Here is a 26,364-nt window from a genome sequence, read left to right as displayed (position 1 = left end):
CCTAAGCAATGTGGACTACAAAATATTTACTAAAATATTAGCAAAAAGACTGAGAGATATAATACCGGATATAATTAATGAAGATCAATACGGATTTGTAAAAAACAGGAAATTAGTGGACCCTATAAGGAATATTTTGAACCATGCCACAGAAAAAAAATCTAAAGTACTTATATTAAAATTGGACTTTTGCAAGGCATTCGACTCAATAGATCACAAATATTTGAACAGACTCTGCGAGGAATGTAATATGGGGAGGAAAGTGTGCAAGGTAATAAAAGAACTATATAGTGAAAACAAAGCAACTATCTTGGTAAATGGGACACAAACCAGACAAATAAATATTAATAGAGGAACTAAACAAGGATGCCCCCTTTCCCCGGCCCTATTTTCATTAGCCATCGAACCTTTAGCAAACTTAGTAAGGAATAACCCGGTCATTAAAGGCTATAAGATGGGCAAGGAAGACATTAAGATTAATTTATATGCTGATGATGTTATGATAATTTTAGAGGAGTTGGAGGAATCACTACAATCATTAGTCAAAACAGTTAAAGACTTTGGAAAAACTTCGGGCCTCACAATAAATTTAGGCAAATCAGAGATATTACATAAAAATTTAACATGGGAAGAGCTCAAGAAGGTTCAAAACATTATGGGAGTAAAATTGGGGAAAAAGAAGATGAAATACCTAGGAGTGGATATACCAAAAAACATCAACAATATAATACAAATGAATTATAATCACCTATGGAAAAATATAAGCAAACAAATTATTACATGGGGAAAGAAATTCCGAGACATATCTACAAGGCTAAAAATCTATAAGATGAAGATCTTGCCCAAATTTTTATTCTTGTTCCAAACCCTCCCGGTGAATATTCCTACCAATTTGTTGAAGAAGTGGGATAACTCTATGAAACAATGGGTAGTGGGAGGAAACAAAAATAGAATTGCCAACTTTTTATACTATAGTAAACAAGAAATGGGTGGTTGGGGAGCTCCCTCGTTGGGAATATACTACGAGGCAAGCCAGTTAGCGAGGCTATTAGAATTCGAATTGGAAGGGTCAAAAAAATAGGTGCAAACAGAAAAGGAAGCAAATAATTGGCAAAGGGGAACATTATTGGGAGAGAGAATTGATAGAAAAGACTTAAAGAATTTAAAAGCAGGTCCTTGTTTTTCAATGTTGTTAATCTGGAAAAAATGGCAAAATAAATTACAAATAAATAAAATTGACCCTTTCCCACCAGAAACATTGGAAAATAAGGACAAGACATTCACAAATCTAATTAGGGCACTGAAGGAAAACGGTTTCAAAAGGATTGGGGACATCATGAATCCCAAAGGAGAAATACTAAAGTGGGATAAAATAAAAGATAAATGTGGTCAAGGGAACTGGATAGCATGGTTAGGTCTGTCCAGTAAAGCCCAGGCCATGAAAAGAAGAGAAGTTGTCGAAACCCCACTGGATAGAATAATTAAAAGGAAAATAGAAATAGATAAAGGAATAACTGGGCTATTGTATGATGTACTAATCACATTAACTTACAATACAAAAATAACCATTATAGATAATTGGAAACAGGAAAAAAACTTCACTGAGAAATTAATTGGGACTTGGATTGACAATATTCCTAAAATTAAGCATATAAGGATTAAAGAAACACAAAGGAAAATAATATCTAAATGGTATAGAACCCCACTCCAAGTAGCACATATAACGGGAAATACTTCAAATAAGTGTTGGCATAACTGTGGGGAAATAGGTACATTTTCCCACATGTGGTGGGACTGTAGAAAAATTCAGAACTTCTATAGAAAAATAAGAAAAATAATGGAAGAAATAATAGGGAAAGAATTAATATGGGACAAAGCTAGATACATGTCTCTCACAGTAAAGGTAAGGGAAGATAATAATAACTGGACAGAGATTCTAAAATATATGACAGCCGCAATACAAGCCACGATAGCTCGAGGATGGAGGGATGATACAAAATGGGATATAGAAACCTGGTGGACTTATATATCAGAATATATAATTAACGATTTCATCATTCAAAAGAAAAAAAATTATACAATTTATAAAAGATCAAGACTGGTTAAGGAAATGGACTGTTCTAATCGACAAAATAGACGGAGACGAAAGATACCGTACCTTGAACCAGGCGTTCCACACGATTAAACTGATGTATTGACAATTTTGAATGGCTGTTCCAGGGGGGTGGGGGGTATGGGGGGAGGGTGGGGGTGGAGGGTGATACATTTCTAAGAACTGTTTAAAATGTCATTTAAGAAATAGTTACCTTTGGAACAATGTATGCTGAAATAAGTTATGTATGGCAAAAATAGTTAATTGTTATGATGTATCAAAAAGCAATAAAATAATTTTTTAAAAAACAACAAATCTGACAGAAAAGTAGTTCAATAAGCAGTAATGTTACGTTGTAATTACTGTATTTACGAATTTAGCACCAAAATATCACGATATATTGAAAACATTGACTACAAAAATGCATTGGATAATCCAGAACCTTGGATAAGTGAGTCTTGGATAAGTGAGACTCTACTGTATTTCTGTTTTGAACTTAGAATGCTATGTTATTTTTAGAATATATCTTTTCTATTTCTTGATCTCTACTTAATAGAGGTGTATTGTATTTGTACTATCAGTTCAACAGTTACTTGGCATGGTGGCCTCTGTGAAAAACGTAAGGTTGTGTAATGCACAGGCCACTAACTAATTATATTTCTAATCAATATGTTGAGGGACACCTCAAAAATCCATGCTAAAAGCATATGATTGTGATTTGAGAACCTATTTCATTATATACCCTATCCAAACAGATTCCTGTCTCTCTCTATAGCACTGGGAAAGGAGAATTGAAAGTCCTGCCACCGAAATTAGGTGACGGGGTCTGCTAAATTACATATGTTTCAATATAGATTCAACACATTTTTTTGGTTTCTGTACATCTAATTCCTTCTCCCATTGATTCCTGATTTAGAGGGTTCTTTGTGTTAGAGAGGTGCATCTGGTTTATCTAAAATCTGTTATGTAGCCAATTTCAACAGCTCTCGATTGACACAGCTCAGTTTGAATTGGGTGCATATCAGCCCAAAATCTCTCTGGACCAACTGAGAAAGTAAGGCACTAAAAGTAAAATAAGATGTCTCCAAACTGTTCCAGAAAAGAAAATAATTATGGTGGAGCCTTAGTTCAATAGTTCCAGTCTTCAGCCTTGGCAAAAATTTCAGCATCACTCTCCATTCGAATTGGTTGTGAGGAAGAGGGTGAAGTTCTTTTTCTTGTCCTTTTTTTGGGAGTAGGAAATGTTCTTGAAAGCATTTTCCAAACTTGTTGGGGCTTAGCGATAGTTTTGTATTTGTTGCAACTCATGGTTTTATTTCCTTCTTATTGTAATAGTCCATCTCTACCCTTCCTAATCCTTTCCTAATCAAGCTTCATTTTTCCTTCTATATTTGTTTCTTGTTTGAGGGAGCCTGTATTACTTTCATTATTATTTTAGTACCAATTGATTAGAAGGAGCTGGTTTAATTACTACTTTTAGTGTCTCACCTATCCTATGCAATCCATTTTATTCATATAAGACAGAGGTACTCCTGGTCAGGCTATAGGGTTACAGCATGTGCTGGATGAGGTTACACTCCACTTGAAGTCACAGGTTTGTAGCTTGGGAGTTTTTCTGGATTCATCACCGAGCCTGGAACTCCAAGTTTCAACAGTGGCCAGGGAACCTTTTGCACAATTAAAACTTGTGCACCAGTTGCACTCGTACCTTGAGAAGCCAGACTTGGCCATGATAGTCCATGCTCTTGTTGCATCTCATATAGACTAATGCAACACGCTCTACATGGGATTGCCTTTGAAGACTGTTTGGAAGCTTTAAGTAGTACAATGGGTGGCAGCCCGTTGTAAAGGGAGCACACAATGCCCCTGTTACATCAGCTCCACTGGCTGCCAATTTGCTTCCAAGCACAATTCAAAGTGCTGGCTTTAGCCTATAAAGCCCTGAACGGTTCTGGCCCAGCCTGTCATAGGGGGAGATGCTACCTGTCATAGCATCTCCCCCTATGAACCGGGAAGGACGTTAAGATCTTCTGGGGAGATTCTACTCTCGGTCCCACCTCCTTAACAGGTGCAGCTGATGGGGGACTAGAGACAGGGCCTTTTCAGTGGTGGCCTCTCGACTGTGGAACTCCCTTCCTAGTGATGTGAGATCAGCCTTCTCCCTCCTGGCATTTAAAAACCAAGTAAAATGTTAGCTTTGGAACCAGGCGTTCAAAGACTAGCTACATTGCAACAGATGGTTGTGAATCAATCTGACTGTAACTGGAAATGGCTCATGAATTCTGAATATGGACTATGTGATTGTTTTAATTGTTGTTTTAAATCCTATTTTAATTGTATTTATATGTGATTGTTTTATATTTAATGATTTCATGTTTAATGCATTTATAATTTGTTATGTCTTTGTTTGATGTGGCATCGAATTATGCTAAGTTGTAAGTTGCTCTGAGTACCCCCTTAGGGTCAGATAGTGTGGAATAGAAATATGGTAAATAAAATAAATAAAAATAAATTATTACTTTGATTATAGATTAGTTTGAGTTTAATTTTAATCTATGTCAGTAGTGTATCCTTTGATTTCCCTCTTTTGTGTCTATTGGTCAGTATTTTGTGTGTGTGTGTGTAACACTTAATGCACAATTAGCACAGATGCACAATAGACGGGGGCATGACAGGGCTAAAAAGTGATTCACATTAGTAAATTTTAAATATATTAAAGCAAATTTTAAATGGGGTTAGCTTCAGAACCTTAGGTCTATCCATCTGCAAATTATCATAGTTAATAAATTCTCAAGAGGGTAGAGGTTTCCAGATGTCATGCTTTTTTGTAATAAATAAAAAATACAGCCATTTTAAGATACATTTTGCAGCTATCCTGTGTGTGAGTGTACACATAGACACACATAGCTCGGTCCTATCTGCTTGTAATTTGTCAGTACTGTGTAAAGGGATTATTTTGCATCTAGATTTTGCATTCACATGTCAAAAACAAACAACAAATAAAAATAATTTGTGTTGTTTTCCAGTACAAATAAGTGAGAAACAAGACAATGTGTATTTGAAATTTTCAATTTGGTTCTCAGCCTGTACAAGTTATGCATTGGTCTGCCCAAACCAAGTCAAATCCCTGAACTGAATAAGGAGATTGTCACACTGCCTTAGATACATGGAGTAATTAAAATATCAGTAATCTGTCTCTGAACTTAATTGGTATTGAGTATGATATACTGTAAGCCTTGTGATATTTCAACATATCTGAATTGCTCGTTATTCTTCATCCACTGATTACATACTACATTTAAAACCAGTGTTAAGTTAAAGTTTTGCTTGTCAGTTTCTGTGTAGGAAGAAGAGAAACTATTTTAGAGAAGATTGGCAGAAAAAGAAGGCAAAGATAATTTATTTCCAAAAATCAACTTCTTTCACTTTTCAAACTCATCTTTCAGAGTAATGTTCAGATTATGCATGCAAAATCTGTTCAGTACATGGCATATGTTTCATCTGAATGGTTCACCACAAGCTGGTAGCTTCAGAATGAGCTGAAAGGGCAGCTGTACACCCTGTACCAGTTTTCCATTTTGTTTTATAGCTTTAATACCTCGTATGTGTTCCATCTGTAGGTGGATTGATACTGCTGTGAACTGTGAATCAAATCAGGGTGAAATTTTATTTTTTAAATAGACATGTGTTGAAATTGAATATAACAATATATATGCAATGTGCAGGAGCACACGGTCAGTTTTTATATCCTGTACTATGTTAAAACAATATTGTATTTTTGGTCTATCCAATAGCATAGCTGTGATATTGTAATAGCATTTTTTCAGTGTTGTGTTTCTATAGTTATTCTAAATGCCACTGTGCCACATGTATGACATACTGGAAGTAACATATTTTTTTCTTCCTGTGGGATACACATTTTCACTTCTGATTTATTACAGCTCCTGATGGGTTTTGAATCGGGAACAGTGGTATTGTGGGACCTCAAATCTAAGAAAGCGGAGTACAGATACACACATGATGAGGTAATCATTTATGGGAGACTTTTTACATCATATGTGTTGTCGAAGGCTTTCATGGCCGGGATCACAGGGTTGTTGTATGTTTTCCGGGCTGTATGGCCATGTTTTAGAAGTATTCTCTTCTGACGTTTCGCCCACATCTATGGCAGGTATCCTCAGAGGTTGTGAGGTACCTCACAACCTCTGAGGATGCCTGCCATAGATGTGGGTGAAACATCAGGAGAGAATACTTCTAGAACATGGCCACACAGCCCGGAAAACATACAACAACCCTTTTTACATCATAATTTAATTTACTCTGTTAAAATTAATGCAACTTCATATCTTATCTTGGCATTTTTATCAATAGCTGTTTTTTGTAATGGTCTGGAAAGTGCAAATGAAGACACATAGATATGAGTTACAAAGATACAAACCTAATTCATTATGATGAAGCATGACAAGAAGAAGCTGTATGCATGCATTAGTTATTGGATTTCATATAATACGGGAACTAAGGAATGGGAACCCTTGAGGATACTAAATTTGCATGTTTTAGGTGTTGCTTTTTAATTGTTTCTGTTCTTTAACATCTGAATGTTGTGAAATTCCAAGGGTATGTAATTGAAGAATAAGAGAGATTTGCAGAAAAGTAGAGAATGAAAGGAGTAAACTATGAAACCGCATTTCCACCCATTCAATTCACTGTGGGTCACACTTTTTATTTCTGTGCAATCTTAGAATAGATGCAATTCAATATAATGAGAAAAATTGTTTGCTTTTATAACTATAAGTGTATAAATGCCATGGAAAAATGTCAAAACAGACATAAAATCAATCCGTGTTTGACTGAATCCATCCTGGATTTGGTCAAGAAAATATCAAATAATTAAATACATCTGTATTTTCAATTAAATAATTTATTTCTGTATGATGAAAGAGAAGCACCCTTTCACACACATAAGTTCTGTTGTTTGGAATGGTTTTGTAATTGTGGTGAATTTACCTTTTGTGTTTTTCTATTCCTTTGATAGCCTTACATATTTTGTTTCATTTCTGGGTTGTATTTTTATTTATTTGTACAAAGAACTATGACAAAATGTTCTTGAAGTTCTTATTAGTAAACTTTGCTCATATTAATGCTGCTTTGCATCCATCCTGCATTGCTAGTTTCTTCTATTTCAATTCTTACCTTAGAGTTTAGAAACAGATCCCCATTTCATTCAGTACTACAAGTAAAACAATGCATTGATGGTCAGTCATTGCTTTGTACAGAAATCTGTAAGATGTAATCAATATTTAAATTATAACTAAATTAAAAGGGGAAGATAACTTTTGGAAGGAATAAAATGATTTAATTTAGCACAAGCAGCAGTGGGCTTAGATCTGATGTAATGGGAAGCAATGTTTTTCACTATGAGAAGAAACTGATGAAATCTTTGCTCATGTACTCCTGTTTTGTGTTTACAAGGTGCATTCTGTTTAAATCAACCATATTTCCACATGACATATGCATTAAGGAACTCAGTTTGTTAATATAATTAGAGAGAATGGGCTACGTTTCGGCTCTGGTTCCTCAGCTTGTTCAGACAACACAGGGAACTCTGATTTGTTTGAGTAATCGGTTTCCTCTGAAACTGAAAGTAAAGAGAAGATGGAGTATGTTCAAGGTCAGGTTCACCATCATTTATTTTAAATGCAGTAAAGTGAGGTTTCTTCTTTTATCTGTATATCAAAATAGTTACACCCCATCTTATTTCATGATACCTGAGAGAGCCTTGCAATAAATAATTTAAAATAATAAAATGCAACATCACAAAATATATTATTCCTACACCTAGGACAACAGAGGAAGGCCCTGCCAGTAGATCTCCATCCAAATTGTAGCCAGTGATCAACATATGACTTTGGGGCCACAAAGAGTGACCACTGAAGCCATCCAAAAGCTGATGGGTTTTTTTTGAGTTTTTTTTAAGTGGTCTTGAGGCTTTGGCATATGAATATGGTTCACTGGTTGAGGTAAAAATTGGTCCCTTCTACCTCTCACTTGCCTGTACAATTGCTGTAAAGTAATCCTAATCAGCAGTCTAGCTGCTCTGTACTGTACTAATTGCAGCTTCTGAGGCCTCATCAACACTGGCCACTTAGGTGAGCCTGATTGCCTCACTGCAGCAAAATGCCACACAGGGATAATTCGGGGTACCTTCATGCAGCCTTGCTCTGTATTAACCAAAGTCAGGGGAATATGCATTTCCACTGTTTTGCCATCAATTTCTGATTAAGTCACATATCCAAATTTGGCTTTATAAGTCTACTTGTATGGCAATTGCTGAAATTAAGTTTTATACACAGAACAATTTTCAGTTTTAAGTCAATGTGATTTGGAAGTTCCACATTTTTTTCAATGAATGTTATTGGGGTCTACTTTATAGGATGCAAAAATTAAATCAACAATCTGCAATATCTAGTTTTAAAGACTCTCTCCTGTTGACCCACAAAACAGTTTTCAAGTGATGTATCCTATAAGTCAGATTTATTTCAATTTAAATAATTTAATCTAAAGTTAAAGAATGTAATATAAAAAATCTTCTGAACTTTTTATAAAATAGTAAGACCCTTGAATCAAGAATGCTTCCAGGTTCTAAAGCAATACTTGTATAAAGTCTAATGCAAAATAAAGCCTGCATCTAAAGTAAAGAGATGTTTTCAGCAAGGATTCAAATTACTGAATGAGTCAGCCAGTATATATAAGGACTTTGGCACAGAACTCACCAGATATCCATTATCTTTCCCAAACTGTTAACCCATTCCTTCCATCTATTTTATCTGAAGATCTTTTTTGCACTCCATTTTTCCATATGTTTGTGTAGATAAGTATACACAAAATGTTAAAATATGAACTGGAATTGTTTATTATTGTTTGTGTCCGTTTTGACAGCATTAAAGTTTGTTATAGCTTTAAATGAATATGTCCCAGATGAGGCCAGTTTCTAACATTAACACTGAAAATTGATCACATTCAAACCAGACTCCTATAATATTGGATAAAATCCTGCTGCCTCCTCCTCTTCTTCCCACTACAGGCCAAGTCCATTCCCCAAAATTGGTTCTTATTTTCCAAAACAGATTTTGAGGTTAGACTGGGAGAAGAATCTGACATAAAAGTCATATCATCAGGAAAACAGTGTTAACCTTGTTAAAGGCTCCTTTTAGACTTTCCAATACTATAGACAATGTGTTATTTTCTAAACAAATGTCATTTGACATATTAGATTCCTTCCATCTCAATCCAGGAGTAAAATAAAAGTGAATAAATACAATGTTTTGATCAAACTGTACAGATACAGACTGTATATATCACTAGCCCCAATGTGAGTGGAAATCTTGGGAAATTTTTGCATCCAGGCTTTTACTTATAGACTGGATATTACCTGTCCCACACTCTATAGTTCCCTTTTACTTCCATATTGGCCCTGAGGGTTTCCTAGCATCACATAATCTGTTGTTTAATTAGAAGATTGGGTTAATTGGATCTCTTATCTAGAGTTTAGAATTTTTTGAACTATTTAACTCCCAATTAATACAAGATTCAGAAGCAGATTGCCTTGAATCAGACTTCAGTTAGGTTTTCACTGTAGGGATGATTTACATTTCATCATATAATCCTTGAAGACCACTTATAAGGATTTTTGTATTTTTTATCAGTAGTGGCAAATAGGATCTGTTTTGAGCAAGATTTAGATAAGTATGAAGCAACTGTTGCCCTTCTGGTGTTTCTAGACAACAGTGATCATAGTGCCTTACCATTATCTGTCGCAGCTAGAGCTAAAGGTAAAAGTAATGCAGAAAAAAAATCTGAAGGAGCACCATTATCCATACCTGCTTTTCATGTTTTCCAGGGGTGAACATTGAGGGCATACATTGTGATGAACTAGGCTTCTCAATTAATCTCTTTTTATGAGGACAACTTAGTAGGCAAAATAGATTTTGGTGCCCCCCCTGCACTGCAGGAGGCATGGCCAGACCTGGCCCCGCCCCCAGTGCCACGCGCCCTGGCCCCGCCTTCCTCATGGTGCAACCACGCCTCCCGCGTCGCGTAGCCACGCCTCCTGGCAGGGCAAGGGCGCGTGGGCCGCAGTGGGAAGGCCTAGCCAGACTGGCTGGGCCTTCCCGCTGCGGCCTGGATGGACCTTCCCGCCACGGGAAGGCCCATCCAGACTGGCTGGGCCACGCCGCGCAGTGTGGGAGGCGGGGCCAGGGCGCGTGGGCCAGGGTGGGGAGGCCCAGCCAGCCTGGATGGGCCTTCTCCTTCGGGCCTGGATGGGCATTCCCACTGCGGTGGGAAGGCCCAGGCCCGAAGGAGAATCCCCATCCAGGCTGGCTGGGCCAGGCCGCGCGGCACAGGAGGCGGGGCCAGACCTGACCCCGCCTCCCGCACCGCACACCCTGGCCCTGCCTCCCACATTGCACGGGGGGCCAGGGTGTGTGGGCCACATCGGGGAAGCCCAGCCAGCCTGCATGGGCCTTCTCCTTCGGGCCTGGATGGGCCTTCCCGCCGGGGTGGGAAGGACCAGCCCGAAAGAGAAGGAGGCAGAGGTGGCTCCATCCTCCCGGGGGCTCGACTGTGACCCGGGACCATGGCGCCACAGGCAAATGCCTCCCCCCCCAGGCGGTTGGACCGCCTCTGGGACAACTATATACTAAGAGATTGGGTAGACAGCTACAGCCCCACGTTTGCATTTCTGTGACCATTCTAGGATGATTCAACTTCTAAGAAAAGAATTAGCAGGTTTTTGTTCAGATTGATTGCTACAGTGCTCCAAAGAGGCACATGAGGGAGCAACCAGGCCTTAAGTACCTACCACATTGCCCGTATCACATACTTCATTCTGTCACCTTGAACCACATAAAATGCCCTCTGGTCTCTGACCATGAGGGAGGGGGCTCTCATGCAATGCCCTCTGGTCTCTGATCATGAAGGGCAGAGTACCCTTCCCCGCAGTATCTTTTGTCATGCTACTCCGGACACACAGTTGTCTTTGGAAGCTGAACAGACTCCACAGGAACACCTTTTGATAGGGACATTTTCCTTTACTTTTACACAGCTAAGTAAGCAAGAGTAATCTAAGCCATTGCATGGAGTTCAAGGTGACTCTTCCACATGTATGCTGCATGTTTGAGTTATGCTAAGAATATCAGAAAGTTATTGAAAGCTAATTTGTAAAGGTTTTTTTTTAAAGGAAATAGATATTTTACTTAGTTCTTGAAAAGCATCAAATTTGAAACTGGGGTTGACTTGATTATCTTAGCCTGCAAGCATTGATATGAGTGGATAAAAAAAACAAAACAGTTTTCTGCAGGTCAGTGAGAACTAGTCTCCTATGCAGAGCTTTTAACTATTTAAGTACTTGTTATTGTACTGCTGTACTTTAGAGGGCTGCAATTGTGATCAGATGTAATTTAAATCTGCCTCCATTCTAGATTAATTAGAAATCAAATTTTGGTCATCCTGTAGCTGTGAGCAAGGAGGGCGCCATTTATCATTAAGTTTCTAGATTTTGTTTAGTGCTAACTTATAGGCAGTTAGAAGTGGATTTCTGGTTAGAAGTAATAGAATCAAATATATCATGTCTTTACATTCCTTTTAAAATAAATATTAATATGCATCAATGTATCAAATCATTAATACAGTAGAGTTTCACTTATCCAACATAAACGGGCCGGAAGAACGTTGGATAAGTGAAAATGTTGGATAATAAGGAAGGATTAAAAAAAGTCTATTGAACATCAAATTACATTATGATTTTACAAATCAAGCACCAAAACATCATGTTTTACAACAAATAGACAGAAAAAGCAGTTCAATACACGGTAACGTTATGTACACTTGCTCATTATTTTTTATTTTGTAAAGAAACATAATACATCGAAAGTGGTGGAACAATATATTGATAGGAAAGTAAGGGAGGTGAAAGGGTTCTGAAAGTAGGTGAAGAGAGAAAAAAGGAGGGGGGGGGAGAAAGAAAGAAAAAAAATAGAAAGAAGAGAAAAAAAAGAATTAAAAAAATTGGTTGACTTCCCATTTTGACCTTGGAGTTTTCTCTTTCGTTGATTACATATTGGTATTTTCCCTTAGTCTCTTTTCGCTTAAACCGTTTTATATTGTAGATAAGTCTATCGTGAAGTCCATTCTTCTTTTTAATCAAGAATTTTATGAAGTTTGTCCAGTCTGTTTTATTTTTACCCTAATACACGGTAACGTTATGTAGTAATTACCGTGTTTACGAATTTAGCACCAAAACATTGCAATGTATTGAAAACATTGATACAAAAACACTGGCTACAAACAAATTAACTACAAATAAAAATGTAATTGCATAAAATGAACTTACAGTAACAACATTGGCGGAAATTAAATGCGTAAAATGTTCGGTCTTTGCTGCCTAGAGAAACAGCTGTGGATCCAGGCGGGATGCAGACTGCGTTGGATAATCCAGAACGTTGGATAAGCAAATGTTGGATAAGTGAGACTCTACTGTACATATTTGCTTGTTTGAATGGGATTTAATTTGTTTGAACCCCACTCATTATGAAACAAACCAACATTATGTTTAAAGGTTTATTCAGTGAAAATTACAAGATGGTCAATAGTAGATTATGGGCCGGGCTGTGGCGCAGGCTGTTGAGCAACCAGCTGCAACAAATCACTCTGACCAAGAGGTCATGAGTTCGAGGCCAGCTCGGAGCCCCGTGTTTGTCTTGTCTTTATTCTATGTTAAGGCATTGAATGTTTGCCTTATATGTGTAATGTGATCCGCCCTGAGTCCCCTTCGGGGTGAGAAGGGCGGAATATAAATACTGTAAATAAATAAATAAATAAATAAATAAATAAATAAATAAATAATAAAAATATGTATACAGGTAGTTGGCCCCATTTTTCTCATTTACCTGAATTCATGAACCATGTTTATTAATAATACATAAAACAATATATTTACAATTTATATATTACAGAAACGCATACATGAAAATTAAGACCTCTTTAATCAAAAGAACTATTCTTACGCTTAAATATCTATAAGAAAGTCACAATCTCCCATGTGGATAAATTGAAGCTATTGTGACAACTGGGAATGGGTTTTTTAAAGTTTATTCAATAAAACTAATATTTTAAAAACAAATACCAAATTTTGGCATATTAGATGCTCCTCTTGCAACCATGATTGCTCCAAAACAAGGAGCATATTGGCTATTTGAAGGAAGCATAGGTAAAAGACAGAACATATTTTCCTTTTTTAGGATATCTTATGCCAAATCTTCAATCCATTCAGGAGGCAGAAACCTTTTTTTTGATGTGTGATGTCACTAATGTGACCCTAAGCTGTACCCCAGGCTTGCCATACACCAAAGGTTAGTGAGTGTGTTTAGGATAGGAGTGGTAGGTCTAATATCCATTTACAAATTTTGAAGATCGGTATAGTCTATAAGAGTATACTGGGCAGATCTTTCTTCAGAAGCTCTACAACAGTTGGATCAAGGGAGAACTTTTGAATTTAAATCATAGTCCATATTATGAACGTTGGGGCTTCCCTTTCCTGAAGCTGACTACTAGCACTACAGTGTCTATTTTAAAAGACACCCCTCCCCACAATTTAAAAAGCACAACAATATTTTGAGAGTTTATTTTCTCAGAAGTCATGAGTATGAAAATGTTTAAACATTTAGTTTTGCATTCCTATTGCAATAGCATTTAACAATATATATATATAAGCTGTCCCGAGCCCTAGGGGAGTGGCGGCATCTAAGTTTGAATAATAAATAAATAAATGTTAGAAAATATCAATCTCAGTTTTAAAATACTAGTACTTAATGAGAAATGAAGTGCATAATATATGAGTGTACATATTCTCTTGTATAAATAACCCCATGTACAAGTGAAGGGCTGGTTTTCAGTTTAAAATTATGGATTTATTATATTATCTGTGGACAAATGGAGGGTCAGTCTGGGGATTGGGAAAAGCACCAGTACTGCCACTGATGGCAAGTTGCCTGACTAGCACTGCCTCCATTTTCCCATCCTAGCATTCAAAAAGATCTTTCAGACAAAAAGGATTGGTTCCTTTCTAAAAGAAAAGCTATAATATACAGTAACTTACAAAAACTGGGAGTAATATATTGTTTTTATTTGGTATGACACTAGTGAGGATCTAGTATCCTCACTGATTTCCATGGAGTCTTCTTCTGTCAGTTCGAAGCAAGGAGATTTCTATAGCTAAATTTATTTCTGTTAAATTAGCAATTCTTCCTCTTTCCTTAGGAATTTGTACCATGATTTGTATTCACTTCCTAGTTTTCTCAGTAATTGTAATTTTCTTTTTTCTTTTGATTTTTTGTGAGATTTTAATCATGATGAATTACAGTGGGTATTATCTCTTAAGACAGACACACTGTATGAGTTTACCTTCTCTTAGTACTTAGAAAATAATTTATTAAAAATAAATTTACTTTCTAAAAATTGAAGCTTTATTAGAAGTTTAAACACACACACACACACACACACAAAGCCAATGGAACAACAAGCCACTTTGACTGTGTTCTAGAAGAAATATAATAATACTGACTTTTCCAAAATGTCAAATTAGCAGCAAGATTATATTGGAAATCTTTTCTATTGGCGTGCCTAATAAACAGGGAAAACATGCTTACAAATAAATTGTTATTTTATTATTACACAATTTTCAAGTTGTAAGAAAGCTTTTTTTAAGATAACAATTTTTCAAATTCAGAAAAATTAAAGTCTGAATGCAAGCCCTTTGACTTTGCTTGCAATTCACAACTATTTCCATTCTAGCTACAGTAGAGTTGCACTTATCCAACATAAACGGGCCAGCAGAAAGTTGGATAAGTGAAAATGTTGGATAATAAGGAGGGATTAAGAAAAAGCCTATTAAATGTCAAATTACGTTATGATTTTACAAATTAAGCACCAAAACATCATGTTTTACAACAAATTGACAGAAAAAGCAGTTCAGTACATGGTAACATTATGTAGTAATTACTGTATTTACGAATTTAACACCCAAACATTGCAATGTATTCAAAACATTGACTACAAAAACATTGGCTACTAATAATTTGACTACAAATAAAGATAGAATTGCAGAAAATGAACTTACAGCAACAACATTGTTGGGAATTAAATCAGTAAAAAGTTCAGTCCTTGCTGTGGATCCGAGTGGGAGGCAGACTGCGTTGGATAATCCAGAATGTTGGATAAGCGAATGTTGGATAAGTGAGACTCTACTGTATTTGCAAATAAGATTTTAGTTAAAGTCTTATGGGTTAAACCATTGTTTCTCCTTCAGATAGGGAAGAAAACGAAGCACAATAAATTATCCCAAAAGATGGTAATCTTGGGAATTACCACATGGTGTAAGGAAGAGGGAACATAGGCTCCAGATTGTCAGCAAGTAGTAGGCATTGTTTTCTTGAATCAGTAAACAGAGAAACTTCCTTACATTGTGTATTAATGGTTAACTTGTGAGAAGATACAAATTATTGTGTATTAGAATCTGAGACTGAGGCTTATATATTTTGTCTTCAGAACAGATAACATGCTGGGCATTTCTTGTATTAAGCAGTGATAAAACAGTGATACTTCATCTTTATTTGCAGTTGTCTACTAGAATATATGGATATTCAGTACGGTAGGAGTGGGGTACTTCTACTTTTTTTTTTGAAAAATTACTTTATAAAGAATAGGATTTAAGATTTCTGAAATAATTTGGTGGAAGGACTGGAAGTATTTTTTAGCATTTTCTTAATTTTCCTTCACATTTACAAACAAATCTAAAATCCCAATAATAGAACAATTTGTTCATTTTTAATACTGAGTGTTTAATACTCCAGGTGTTTTGGACTTCAGCTTCCAAAAATTCCAGCCAGCTTAACCAGCCGTTTGGAATTATGGGAGCTAAAGACCAAAACATCTGAAGGAGCAGAGTTTGAAAAACACTACTCTAAGAAGGTCATGTTTAAGCATATTAGGCATGTGTTTTAACAAATTTTAATTCCTATCTGTATCTGGAAATATCAGTATATTTTTAAAAGCAGCAATGTGTTGTCTGTAAATACATTGATCAGATGAGTTTTGATTTAATTTGCATCCTTGGACATTTAGGTCTTTATGGAGTTAATTAGCCATTCTCACTAGGTGTAAGAAAGAGTAGACCATTACTGTCATGTTTCTAATATTAATAAGGGGGAGAGCATACATTATTATATATAGTGGTCCATGGTATTACCTTATAGGAAAGAAGCCAATGCTGAAATCTGACTTCAATACAAGATGGCATAATAAGTAGGGCAATTCCAAACTACAAAAATCTTCAGTTTATCTTGAAAAATTGGAGGCTTATAGGTGTTCATATTTGGACCCTATTTGGACCCAATGCAATATTTGTCTAATTGAGTTTTGTAAGATTTGGCAGCCACGCAAAAAACTTAAGATTCAAAACACTGACCCATGACTTTTCAGAAGAGTTATGTTGGTCTCGTTAGTGGCTCCAGGCCTCTATCACGGGCACCCCCCCCCCCAAAAAAGTGTTGGGTTTGGTTCCCCCAAAGGGCCCTGAGGAGAATAGTGAGGCCGGAGTACAGGGAGAAGCCCCACTCTTTCCCCAAAGTGAGCAGGAAGGGGACCCGGGGCAGGTGGGTGGGAGGGAGACATGCTTGGCTGGATGGCCAGGCAAGGAAGAAGCCCTTCTGGCAGATGACTGGCACAGATACCACATTTACACTGAGGCTTTAACGTGGGAAGCGAGCAGAATTCTGGGAAATATAGTTTAGGGTGGGGCCTTTTGAATTCTCTGACACAGGGGTCCTTGCCTTCCCAAACTACATTTCTCAGAATTCCTCCCTGAAAGTTTTCTTTTTGCATTTTTGAATTTTTATTTTAAAAGAATATAAATATAACATTCAGTGATCTGTACTGGACAAATTCATGTCCTAAAACATCATGTCCGGCTATGATGGAAACTGTTAAAATTAGGAACAAATCAGGAAAAAAATATAGCTGAACATGCAAGAATGCAGAGGTAGACAACTTTTAAAAGCTGTGCATAAATAGACACATTTCCTCAAATTTTCATGTCCTAATCTGACATTTCCTTCATCCGACTTATGAAGAAAACTATTATTCCTCCACCAATGCTAATACAATGTTCCCTTGCTACTTTGCGATTCACTTTTTGCTCCCTTGCTGTTTCGCGGGTTTTCAATTAATATTCATGTACACATTTATCACGATATTTTTGTTGTTTTGCGGGTTTTTGCGCAAAAGGGTTTTGGAAGGGAGGTAAAGGGAGAAATAAAGGGATAGGGGGGAGGTTAGGGAAGGGTTGGAAATAAAAAAAGGGCTATTTAGCTTCCATTCTTCTCTGCCGGTGTACTGTATATTGTAACTGCTAAAATAAAGTACAGACTGCACTGTAGTAAGTGCTCTGTGGTTTGCTCTCCTCCACACATAGAATAAATATAGTGTCCCTACTTCACGGATTTTCACTTATTGCAGGTGGTCCTGGAACGTAACCCCTGTGAATCTTGTATGACAATTATATTCTAATAGAGTAGAACGTTTTGGTGTTTATTCTCTAAGGGATTTTGAGATAAAAGGGCATTGTTGGAAGCTGAATCAACCCTGTGAGGTAGGGAAAGTTGAGAGGCAGTAACTTCCAAAGTTTACCTAATAGCTTTCCTGTTGTTGTTGTTGTTGTTGTTGTTGTTGTTGTTGTTGTTACAAAGGCTGGATGGGCATCTATTGGAGGTGCTTTGACTGTGCTCTTCAAGGAGATAGCTCTTGTAGTTCATAAAAATGAATCAAGTTCATAAAAACTTGATTCCCAAAAATCAGTGGATGTGTGAAATGTTCTGAAACTTGGGGGTGGGGGTAATAGTGGTAAATATGGTTGCAAATTGTAGCAAATTTCATCCTGATAGCTCTAAAAATGAGGGAGAAAGAAGCCCCAGAAGCTTCCCTACTTTTGCAATTACTTAACAAAAAAGTAACAAACATTTAGTTATATCACTATAGTTAAGATACAGACACCTTACAGTATTTTAGAAACACTAGAAATGATCCCCCCCCCAATTTAGTAAGGAGTATTGAAACTTTTTTTATTCATCACGCAGACCTAGGAACTATGTAGTAATCGATTTCTAAAGGGGTTTTAAATTACAGAAACCTAGCGATGCTGAGAGTTTATGGAAATGTTTGCATGTTGCCATTACTTTGAATGTTTTTGACTCTTGCTTTAATAAAAGGGAGTTGTTAGTGGATGTATATCATATTACCTTTGCAATATTTCCCTGAAAATAAGACATCCCCGGAAATAAGACCTAGTAGAGGTTTTGCTGAATTGCTAAATATAAGGCCTCCCTGAAAGTAAGACATAGCAACATTTTTGTTTGGAAGCATGCCCGCCAAACAGAACACCAGAGCATACAGGATTGGTAAATGTACATGGAAATAATGGTAGTAACAAGAAATTCTTGATAGGATTCACAGTTTGTCTGGTTATGCTGGTTTGTGATAATAAGTACTGTACAGTATATAATAAATGTTCATTTCTTTTTGTTCAACAATAAATGTGAATTCTGCTTCATGGAAAAATAAAATATCCCCTGAAAATAAGACATAGTACATCTTTGGGAACAAAAATTAATATAAGACACTGTCTTATTTTCAGGGAAACACGGTAGTACCACAGAATCTTATTACTGCCTTGTAAAATTGGTTTTCTTCATTCCATGTTTGTTGATTTATATCAAGAAAATGCTAAATTCATTAAAGGTACATTAGTTTTGATTCTGTCTTTCACACACATGCATACCATACTTCACATAAACTACTCTAGATTCTCAGAAATCCTCAGGAAAAAAATTGCAAAGCGTGGTGGGCTGCAAGGAGGAGAAGAGAAGGAAAAAGTCCTAGTCACTGGCAGATGCCTGCTGGCACTAGTTGGAGGATTTAGCACTAGTTATTTTAACCAGCTAGGGCATGACAGATATTGTTCTAATAAATATTTCATGCTTTTAAAATCAATAATCAGAAATATTTTGGAGAATAGCACTTCAAAAGTAGTCTTCATATAGTGATCATGACAAACGGTACCATCAAACTTAATGCATGAGCTGAAAAGAGTGTAGGGATAGAGTAGATTGTTAGAATTCCATTGTTATAAGTGTGATTGTAGCAAGAGAAGATGATATAATTGAAATACTTTAAAGGCCTTTTGTTTATTTTAATGTATTTGTTTTAATACGCCCACAAGTATAATTCCATTGAATTTTTTTGTACATTTTAATAGTATTGCTTTATTAAGTGTGAACAGTTTGGAGTCTCAATTCAGAAAAAAAATGGGTTAACTATAGTAATAATGTGCCAATCAAACTGATTAATATGCCCTAAGTTGTTGAAAATACTTGTATATATTCTCCATTTTTACTGGCAATGCAGCAATAATGCTATATATTTGTGTTAGATTTATAGCAAACTTAAACAGTAATATGAAGTTATGTTAAATAATGTAACAGCTGTACAAAACAAAAATAATACGCTTCTTTGCAGAAGGAAACTATTATCAGAAATGTCAGTTTTGTATTAAAAACAGTATTATGTAGATTATTTTGGAGTAGTATTTAGCTATAATAAATTGTGTAAATTTTTTGTCTTCTAGTATCTTAGACTTTTTGAAACCTTTTTTGCAAGTTAGGTTGCTACATTCATATCTAATAGTTATGTCTTAATTTTCTTCATTTGCTCAGGCAATCCATTCTGTAGCTTGGCATCATGAAGGAAAGCAATTTATTTGTAGCCATTCAGATGGCACCTTGACTATATGGAATGTAAGGAACCCTACCAAGCCATTACAGACAATCACTCCACATGGTAAGCTCAAATGGATGTAGTATCTGATAGGGATTATACACTACACTTTGCTTCAAACTATAACCCTATATATACTTGACATAGGGGTATGTCCCGTTAAAGTCCCATAGAGTGGCTTGTAATGAAAAATCTGTTAACCTCACAAAATTTAATGTGACTCTTCTGCTTAATTTCTTAATCCTAGACGAAGGTTATCTACAGTCTTCAATTCTTTTGCATTTCAATTAGTGCATTGCTGTTGCCTATGATTAATGAGAAATCCTGTTTTAGTATGTGATCGGTTTTTTCCTGAACAGAGTTTTTCAGATAACACAGAATCTTTTAACTATTTCTTCTGATTCTGTAGTAAGAGCAAAAAACTTGGAATTGGTTATACTGATAGGTTCTCATTGAAGTCCTACTAAAAAATACTTGGTCAAACTTTGTGCTTTATCAGCTTTTGCTACATTTGTTCTGTACTGCTGCCTTCCTGTTTCTTATATTTTCATTTTCTGAATAATAATAATAATAATAATAATAATAACAACAACAACAACAACAACTTTATTTTTATACCCCGCCCCATCTCCCCGAAGGGATTCGGGGCGGCTTACATGGGGCCTGGCCCAATAAAACAAATAACAGTAACAGAGCAATAAAACAATTATCCCAGTAAAAACATCAACATCAATAAAAACAATCATTAAAATCAACAAGCAGGATACAGTGTTAAAAACAGGAGACTAATTCATAGATCCCAGGAAAAGTGCAGAGTGTTTCGAAATGGGGAAAGGACATTTCACAGTTGAATGGACAATAAAGTGCAGTATAAAATGGCAAGACAACAACAATGGGGCTATTATGGAATGGGCAGATAGATCAATCCAGCATCAATTAAACGTCGAAGGCCTTTTGGAAGAGCCAGGTTTTTAAGCTCCTCCGGAAGGAGAGGAGAGTAGGGGCTTGCCTGATCTCTCTCAGTAGAGAGTTCCAAAGCCGGAGGGCCACAACGGAGAAGGCCCTCTCTCTCGTCCCCACCAACCGTGACTGTGAGGGTGGTGGGAGCGAGAGAAGGGCCTCCCCCGACGAGCGAAGAGAACGTGTGGCTTCATAGAGGGAGATGCGGTCTCTAAGGTAGGTGGGTCCCAAACACTGTTTCATTAATGGATACTAAATACTCATTCGAGTCGCCTTCAACTTGCTCACCCCAAATATTGCACTGTTTTTACATTCTGTTTTGTATTTTACCATGTCTACCTCACCTTATTCTTTCTTGTCACATTCCCCCTTCCTATGATATGTGTTGTACAGGTTTGGACTTTCCATTTATTTATTTATTTATTACATTTAGATCCCTCCCTTCTCACCCCGTAGGGGACTCGGAGTTTACTTTTGAGCACATCAGTAACTGCCCTTTCTGCTTGAGACTAGCTGTGTCATTGGTCACAGTGCTATTTGTAATTGCCCTCTGATGGCCTCCAGTAGCAATTTGAGTGTCATCCAACTTGGGAGCTTCATCCTCTGGATAGTCATATTATATGTTCTTCCTGGTAAAGGACATTCAAAAATGTTTTTGTGCCTCCTAAATGTATTTGCTGTGGTGTCACTGCTGCTATCTTTGGGAGATCTTCTGCCAGTGTCATTCCTTGCTGTTGGTGCTGCTCAATAGCTGTTTGGCATATGTAGCCTGACTCCTCAGCAAAAGCCTAGCAGCAGCACTGCTACCAGTAGCCTAGTCTTTTGTCTCTTAGGAATATGCAATCCCGCCAACACAGAAAGATAGTGCCATCTGTGGGGCACAGAAGAGTTCAGAAGGTTATTTCAGATTTTAAAATATATACAATATATATGTTGATATTTGCATGAAATATTTGAACATTATTATAATTGTGGTAATCATTGATGGAATGTAGTTTATATATATAGAAATATTTTTGAACTGTAGATTGTTAATTTTTGATACTATTTTTTAAAAATGTAAATAAAATGTTTTGTTTTAGGAAAGCAGGTAAAAGATGGAAAGAAGCCAGAGCCCTGTAAACCAATTCTTAAAGTGGAATACAAAACTACCAGAGCTGGGTAAGAATTACATATAACTATTTCATTCCTGATGGATTATATTGATTGTATTTGTAACTGTGTGCATTGTAATACAATTGTTTTGGTTTCTGTCTGATGATGTTGTTTTATTTGTTTACAATGTTTACGTTGTATGATGTTTTTGCCAATTGACTGGTTTTGTACACTTGTTGGAAACCACCCGGAGTCCTCTCGAGGAAATGAGTGGTATCTAAATAAATTATTATTATTATTATTATTATTATTATTATTATTATTATTATTATTATTATTATATTCTTTACTTCTGTTTGAGGATACTAAAATTGTGATCCGGACTTCCTAACTAGTCAGTTCTGTTTAGAAGACACTCCCCTTAAAATGTGGAGAAGCAATATTCATAGATTCCCCCACCCCGGTTCCCTGCTTTACTATCATGCTATTCAGTAGGGTTCTTGTATCTACAAGAGTAATTTTTAAAGAAATAGCATGTGTAAATCCAACCAGTGCTTTGCAAGGAAAATGTATCTGGAATAACTATTGAAATCTATTTCTTTAAATATTTAAGCAACACTATATATTTGCAAATTCTTCAGTTCTATACGGGCAGAAATCTCTTTTGTTGCATACACGTTAAAGAAACATGGCTGTTCGTGTATGCAAGCATTTAGACAAATGATGTAACTGTAACCAAAGGCCCTTTGTAGAAATTAAAAATACATTGATTTATGTTAACCCAGACCTGCCTTTCTGCAGTTAGCAAAGTTCCTTCCTCCCAGAGTAGATATGGGGACTGTGTAGGCCTCCAGGTTGTGATCGACTAGCATTCCTATCCATCCGGATAGTGAAACTGATGGCAAGGGAAAATTGGAGTTGCAGCACAGCGGTTGGCTTGTGCACGGATTTGGTTTGGTCAGTTCCATTTGGCCAATCCAACTTGTTTGGCTGGCTGCAACAGTAAGGATTCAGCCACCATGTTTTTTTGGTTGAAATGGGTCGCGCACCAGCCAGTCACAGCTCTTTCTCCCCTATTCGGCATTATGTGGCACATAAAGATGCTGTCAAGTGTTCATAGAATCATAGAATAGTAGAGTTGGAAGAGACCTCATGGGCCATCCAGTCCAACCCCCTGCCAAGAAGCAGGAAATCGCATTTAAAGTGCCCCCGACATATGGCCATCCAGCCTCTGCTTAAAAGCCTCCAAAGAAGGAGTCTCCACCACAGTCCGGGGAAGAGAGTTCCACTGCCGAACAGCCCTCACTGTGAGGAAGTTCTTCCTAATGTTCAGGTGGAATCTCCTTTCCTGTAGTTTGAAGCCGTTGTTCCGCATCCTAGTCTGCAGGGCAGCAGAAAACAAGCTTGCTCCCTCCTCCCTATGACTTCCCCTCACATATTTGTACATGGCTATCATGTCTCCTCTCAGCCTTCTCTTCTGCAGGCTATACATGCCCAGTTCTTTAAGCCTCTCCTCATAGGGCTTGTTCTCCAGACCTTTGATCATTTTAGTTGCCCTCCTCTGGACGCTTTCCAGCTTGTCAACATCTCCCTTCAACTGTGGTGCCCAGAATTGGATGCAGTATTCCAGGTGTGGTCTGACCAAGGCAGAATAGAGAGGGAGCATGACTTTGCACGGGGTTTACCCGTGAGCCCTGCCTGTTGGTCCAATCAGAATAGAATAACACTGCAATGTGTCTTCCGTAAGCTGTGTCTATTTAATGGGGCGAGCGCCTCCATTGCTCTCTAGAGAGGTCCTTCAGTGTAATTCCTTGTTGCTTGCTCTCAGCTTTATTTTTTTGGCTTGGCTTGGCTTTGAATCCTTTCAATTTTCCTTTCTTTTATTTTATTTTCTTGATTCTTTTTATTTAGTGGGGCTGGGAGTTGGGACAGTGTGGGATGGGTGGGTGGGGTGCACGCACATGTTTGGGGACTTGCGAGAAAGAAAGAACATCTCTTTGCTCTTGGTATACTTTTTCTTTAAAAATACTTGGGTGGCTCTGAGAACCTTGAGTCACCCTTTAGCTTCTTTTTCTCCTCCCCCCTCTCCTTCAGAAAATACTTTTAAAAGACAATAATAACAATTAATAATAATCCCAGCAAACAAATAGAAAAGCCTCATTCTCAGAAAATTACTACCTAGTTACTTACCTATCTTTTCCATTCCTTTGCAAAGAAATTCTCTCTGTATTTCTCTGTGTGTTCTCTGCCTTCTGAATTTCAAATAATAATAATAATAATAATAATAATAATAATAATAATAATAAATATCTGTAATAATCCTTTGGCTGTTGCCAGTAGTGAGGCACTGGGCTGTGTAATGTGGAAATGCATCTTTGACATTTGGCAGGAAGGAAAGGTGCCCTGCTGCTGCTCCAGGAGAAGTTACAGGGCAGGGCCAGCCTAAAAATCATGGGATGACCCAAATGTTAGGAAACTTGGTGGGCTAGCAGTGGTTGATGAGTCCTCCAAGTGTGGTCATTTTCATCCTGATAGCCCTAAAAATGATGGGAAGGGGAGCCTGGGAAGCCCCCCCCCCCCATGGGCCGGATCTAGCCACATTTTTTGGCTGTGGACCAAAAATGGCTATTTGGATATCCGCCCATTTTTGGGAGATACACGAAAACGGATCTCCCAAAAATTGGCCAGCAGAACTGGATTGAGGTTCAACCAAAATGCACAAGCCTACTCAGCAACATATACAAATCCATGAGTACCCCAACCCTAGATGGTGATTAGATAGGGTGGTAATGTTAAATTACTGCATTTTTCCCATTCCAGCACCAATTCTTAAATATTTCTAAGAGTCCTCAGTCACAAAGGTGAGGAGGTAAAACAAAAATAAGTAAGAAAGTAACAATGAGTACGGAGTCAAAAAGTGATATTTTAGAAGCAGTCCCAGAAGCAGTAGTCTAAACCTAACAATCAGTGTGGAAAACAATTTAAAAATCAGCAAGGTAAAGAAGGAAATTCAACCACAACATAAGGTAGGACGCTGACATACTGTAGAATACTGACATACTGTTAGCACTGGTAGGAGGAAGATCACTGCTGTTGGAAAGAAATAAAACCATGTAACCACAGATCAATGGGTGGTTTGGGTAGTTAACAGAGGATCCAAGAGTCTGTTGAGCAATCTTCCAAAAAAAGAACCCGATGCCTCGCTTTGCTGGTAGTAACATTACAAGGAATTTGAAGAAAATGGCAATACAGGTACTACAATATTTGATGATAATAGGGGCTATATAGTAGAATCCTCTGGAATTTATTCTATATTCTTCACAGTACTAAAAATCAATGGAGCATGTAATAATAATAATAATCATCATCATCATCATCATCATCATCATAGCACAGATGGACTACAAACAAGGGCACAACTATGTGGCCCAAATGATTCATTAGAACTTATGTCACAAATACCACCTGCCAGCAGTAAAGAACTGGTGGGATCACAAACCTTCAAAGGTAGTGGGAAATGAGCACACAAAGATACTGTGGGACTTTCGAATCCAGACTGATAAAGTTTTGGAACACAACACACCAGACCTCATGGTTGTGGAAAAGAAAAAAAGTTTAGATTATTGAAGTCGCTGTACCAAGTGACAGTCAGATTGACGAAAAACAACAGGAAAAACTCTACCATTACCAGGACCTCAAAATCGAACTGCAAAGGCTCTCGCATAAACCAGTACAGGTGGTCCCAGTGGTAATTGGCGCATTGGGTGCCGTGCCAAAAGATCTCAGCCAGCATTTGGAAACAATAAACATTGACAAAATTATGATCTGTCAACTGCAAAAGGCCACCTTACTGGGATCTGCATGCATCATCCAAAAATACATCACACATTCCTAAACACTTGGGAAGTGTTCAACTTGTGATTTTGTGATACAGAATCCAGCATATAGATCTCATTTGCTCTGTCGTACTATGTCTTTGTGTCAATAATAATAATAATAATAATAATAATAATAATAACCACTTTATTTTTGTACCCTGCCTCCATCTCCGCAAAGGGAGATGGTAAAATACAAAATAAAACCATGAATATATAAAAAACAACAATTTGATCTCAGAACAGCGCCCAATACTTATAGTGTCATCTCATTGACTCATATAACTCAGTTCAAAACAGATAATGTGGATTATCTGCTTTGATAATCTGGGTTATATTGCTGTGTCCAGCAATTATATTGCTCCGTGTCCAGCTAAGAATAGACAATATGAAAGTAAAGGCACATGTGATGAATCCAATGAGTTTGAGATCACTTCTAACATCAAAGTCTGGGAA

General features: G+C 37.1%; 1 protein-coding gene across 6 annotated transcripts in view; it reads left to right on the top strand.

The window, feature by feature from the left end:
- stxbp5 (syntaxin binding protein 5) overlaps positions 1–26,364 on the top strand; it is a 175,714-nt gene that overhangs the window by 86,218 nt on the left and 63,132 nt on the right. For all 6 annotated transcript variants that reach the window (XM_008123013.3, XM_003215725.4, XM_003215724.4 and 3 more), the window contains exons 7-9: positions 6,034–6,117; positions 19,918–20,041; positions 22,021–22,099. In XM_008123013.3, the coding sequence (XP_008121220.2) occupies positions 6,034–6,117; positions 19,918–20,041; positions 22,021–22,099 (287 nt within the window). The remainder of the gene's footprint in view (positions 1–6,033; positions 6,118–19,917; positions 20,042–22,020; positions 22,100–26,364) is intronic.

This window comes from Anolis carolinensis, chromosome 1 (genome assembly GCF_035594765.1).
Source record: "Anolis carolinensis isolate JA03-04 chromosome 1, rAnoCar3.1.pri, whole genome shotgun sequence".
NCBI classification, from domain to species: domain Eukaryota; kingdom Metazoa; phylum Chordata; class Lepidosauria; order Squamata; family Dactyloidae; genus Anolis; species Anolis carolinensis.
Note: the sequence above shows the minus strand (reverse complement) of the source record. Positions and strands in the feature narration are given on the sequence as shown.